Below are 3,143 nucleotides of genomic sequence, written 5' to 3' on the forward strand. Positions count from 1 at the left end.
GGTGGGCAAATGGTACCGATGCGCTCAGTGAGACGAGGTGGAGGAGTAAAGCGATATGAGAGACTGCCTAGAGAGGGCAAAGAGACGAGCCCGGCAGAGGTGCAGTGAGAGAACCCAGCCTGGGCACAACTCTCTCTTCTAATGATGTCGTCGCACACCCCTGCGCTTCTGATCTTAGATCAGAGTCGCGGCGCGCGTCACCACGCAGCCACGGCCAGCAACGACTCGACGCCTCAATGATAACATGTCGCGTGCCAGGGTAGCACTACGGGCATGATACCCGTCTGCAGCTACTGATACCAACATTCAGGCCCGTGGGAGGCGTTTGCGCAGGAACTTGGTAGGTGGAGATGTCCCATGGGTGCGGAGGCGCGCCTTGGCAGCCAAGGTATGTTCGGGTGGAACGGCACCTCCACGTCTTGGAAGGGAGTCATGCTCGGCCTGGTTGGGCTCGCAACGTGCATATCAATGTGGGCGTGAGATAAGAGGGTATTGATATGCAAACATGTCTCTTGTATCAGCCTCCAGCTGGTCCATCGCCGTGGCGTAGGGTAGTGAGGGTGTCGTCGCGCCTCATCTCTCGTGCGGAGCGGCCAAGGGAAATCCAGTTCGAGGTCCTGCACAACAGAAGCAACGTTGCACCAGAGGTTTAGCGCCATGTGCCGACTGTTCCTCGTCTCCAAGACTCGGACATGCCGTGATAAGAGCGACAGGCCTTCGAAATGGCAAATGCATGACCGACGAAAGTCCGGCAAGAGACCCGAGAGGTCTTCGTAGTCATGGTGCTAGGTAATCGGAACCGATTGCAGTAGTCGGAGTGGGATGTAACGCGTACGTGATTTGGGCTGACAGTAGCAGAGGGAAAAGTGGCTTGGGCGCTGGTTATACATATCTCCTTGTTGCACGCCCTATTGTCAAAGTTCAAACGCGCCCTGCCAGCCACACGCCTACGTCATGATATGCGCTAAGCTACCTTTGTCCTTAGTGCGCTGTTCCGCCAACACGCGTCTGCCGTCCAGACCATAACATCAACATTTTACACATCCACTTGTTCTTCGTAAGAACCGCCCATGCACAATTCAATGATAGCAGTAGAATCATCAACACCAGCGAGCAAAATGATACACAGGCCAAAGTTAGTCCTTGCGCCGACTTCGCGCTATTGTCAATGTAGCCCTGCCAATGGATACACGTTATCTAACACTTCTATGCAGGGGATCAATCCTTCGAACAGACACATCGCAACATCTTTCAACACTTATCTAAAGCTACCTGATCCAGCCACTTGGGCCACCCCACCGGCCCTTCACGTGATATCGGTCATAAACCCAAGGAAAGAAGTCTTTCTTCAGATGATAGAATGCGCGTCTCGGGACAGCCTGGTCAACCCCAAACCATGTATTGAACGTCTCTTTCGGCATACCACCGTATTTGAACTCCGCAAGAAGCACCTTCTTGTTACCGGTCAGAAGCGGACATGAAGTATAGCCATCGTATTCGGACTCTGGCTCCTTGCCATCCATAGTACGCAAGAGGTTTTGTGTGAGAATAGGCGCTTGGGATGTGATTGCAGCCACCGTTTTCGACGTTGGCAGACTCGCCGCATCGCCGAGCGACCACACGTTCTTGAACTTCTTGTGCCGGAGAGAGTGCTGATCCACGTCTACGAATCCCGCGTCGTTGCCCAACCCGCTCTCTTTCACAAAATCGTGCGGTACATTTCGGGGCGCAACATGAAGGAAGTCAAACTGTCGCTGTACGGGCTGTTCGCCGTTCGGTCGTGCGAATGTCGCAGTATTCCCGTTAATATCGATGAGGTTATGTTCGAAGAGGCCGGTGACTCCTCTCTCTTCTCGCATTTCGTTCAGTTTGACGCTGTACTTCGGTACGCCAAACATAGTGGGCAGACCAGTCGCGAAAGTCATCTTGATGGTGCTTTTCTCGGGATCGTTGCTGTAGAGGCCTGCTCGTCTCCAGTGATCCATTGCGAGCCACATGATCTTTTGAGGTGCGCCTGCGCATTTCACTACACCGGAAGGCTGGGTGAAGATGGCCGAGCCCTTCTTGAGACGCTGAATGTTTTGAAACACCCTGTCGCAATGGTGATAGCTGTATATAGACGCTACAAGGCTATCAGGGTTGGCCATTGCTTCGCTGAGGCCTTTGATGCTGTTGTAATCGACTTTGATGCCTGGAGCGATGACGAGATGGTCATACTGGACTTTGTCACCGTCTCCCAGCGACAAATAGTTGTCTTGCGGGTGAATGCCCACCACGTGGTCATTGTAGAACGTTGTCCCAGATGCGACAAGTTCGCTCATCGGCCTTTTGAATTGTAGTTTGCTGCTCAAGCCGCCGCCCACCAATGTCCAGCCCGGTTGGTAATGGTGCCAAGTGCCCGGATCGACAACAGCAAAGTCGTCCTTTTCAAAGCGTCCTTTTCGTAACAGTTGATGGCTTACTGCGACACCAGCTGAACCGTTTCCAATGACAACGATCTTGTGATGTTTTGATACACTGGTCGCAGGTGAGCCAGTCGCGAGGCCTCGAACAGCTGACCGACTTTGTCTAGTAAGCGTAGTTCGGAGCGACGTCGATGTGAAGCGATGGCACGAAGTATACATTCCGACCAAGTAGACTGCTATTTCTTAGCTGCTGATGGTCGTGTGGAGGTATCGATTAATGCTAAGTTGAAGAAGCAATATGAACAGTCCTTGTTTTTCGCTCGAATAACTGTAGGTCTGTTGTGATGTGATTCCTTGCGATTTTGCGGGTTGTGAATGGTGGACGAAACGACTCTTCAAGAGCTTCGAAAATAGTAAGGGAGTAGATTATTCATCCCAAAGGCCATTGTCGTGTCGCCGATCAAAAGCGCTTCATTCGGGGACCAAGAGCGAGTCATGTCGGGGTCGTCGTGGGATAGACGCCGAACCCTGCATGGAGGTGGCACCACCTAGTCACAAACAGCTTCCCGAGACTGATAAATACTTAGAACGAAGCGGAGGAGGTAATGAACAAGTGGCCGCTGATACACGGATAATATTGACCATCCCATCCTATACCATGAAGAATTTACGCTCATCTGGACGCATCCAGGCGCTTTGGCGATTGCCGAACTCGTCTCACCACACCCCCAAGGTCCG

At 52.5% G+C, this 3,143-nt stretch overlaps 1 protein-coding gene across 1 annotated transcript; it reads right to left on the reverse strand.

Annotated features, from left to right (window-relative positions):
* Positions 1 to 1,268: 1,268 nt before the first annotated feature.
* Positions 1,269 to 2,939, reverse strand: J4E83_002675 (uncharacterized protein; the record flags this gene model as incomplete). The annotated part of the gene is made up of 2 exons (XM_049329618.1): positions 1,269 to 2,554; positions 2,933 to 2,939. 2 exons carry the CDS (start codon positions 2,937 to 2,939, stop codon positions 1,269 to 1,271), a joined length of 1,293 nt encoding a protein of 430 aa, XP_049191297.1.
* Between the last annotated feature and the right edge of the window lie 204 nt (positions 2,940 to 3,143).

This window comes from Alternaria metachromatica (genome assembly GCF_023757995.1).
Source record: "Alternaria metachromatica strain BMP 0045 chromosome Unknown scaffold_4, whole genome shotgun sequence".
Taxonomy (NCBI): domain Eukaryota; kingdom Fungi; phylum Ascomycota; class Dothideomycetes; order Pleosporales; family Pleosporaceae; genus Alternaria; species Alternaria metachromatica.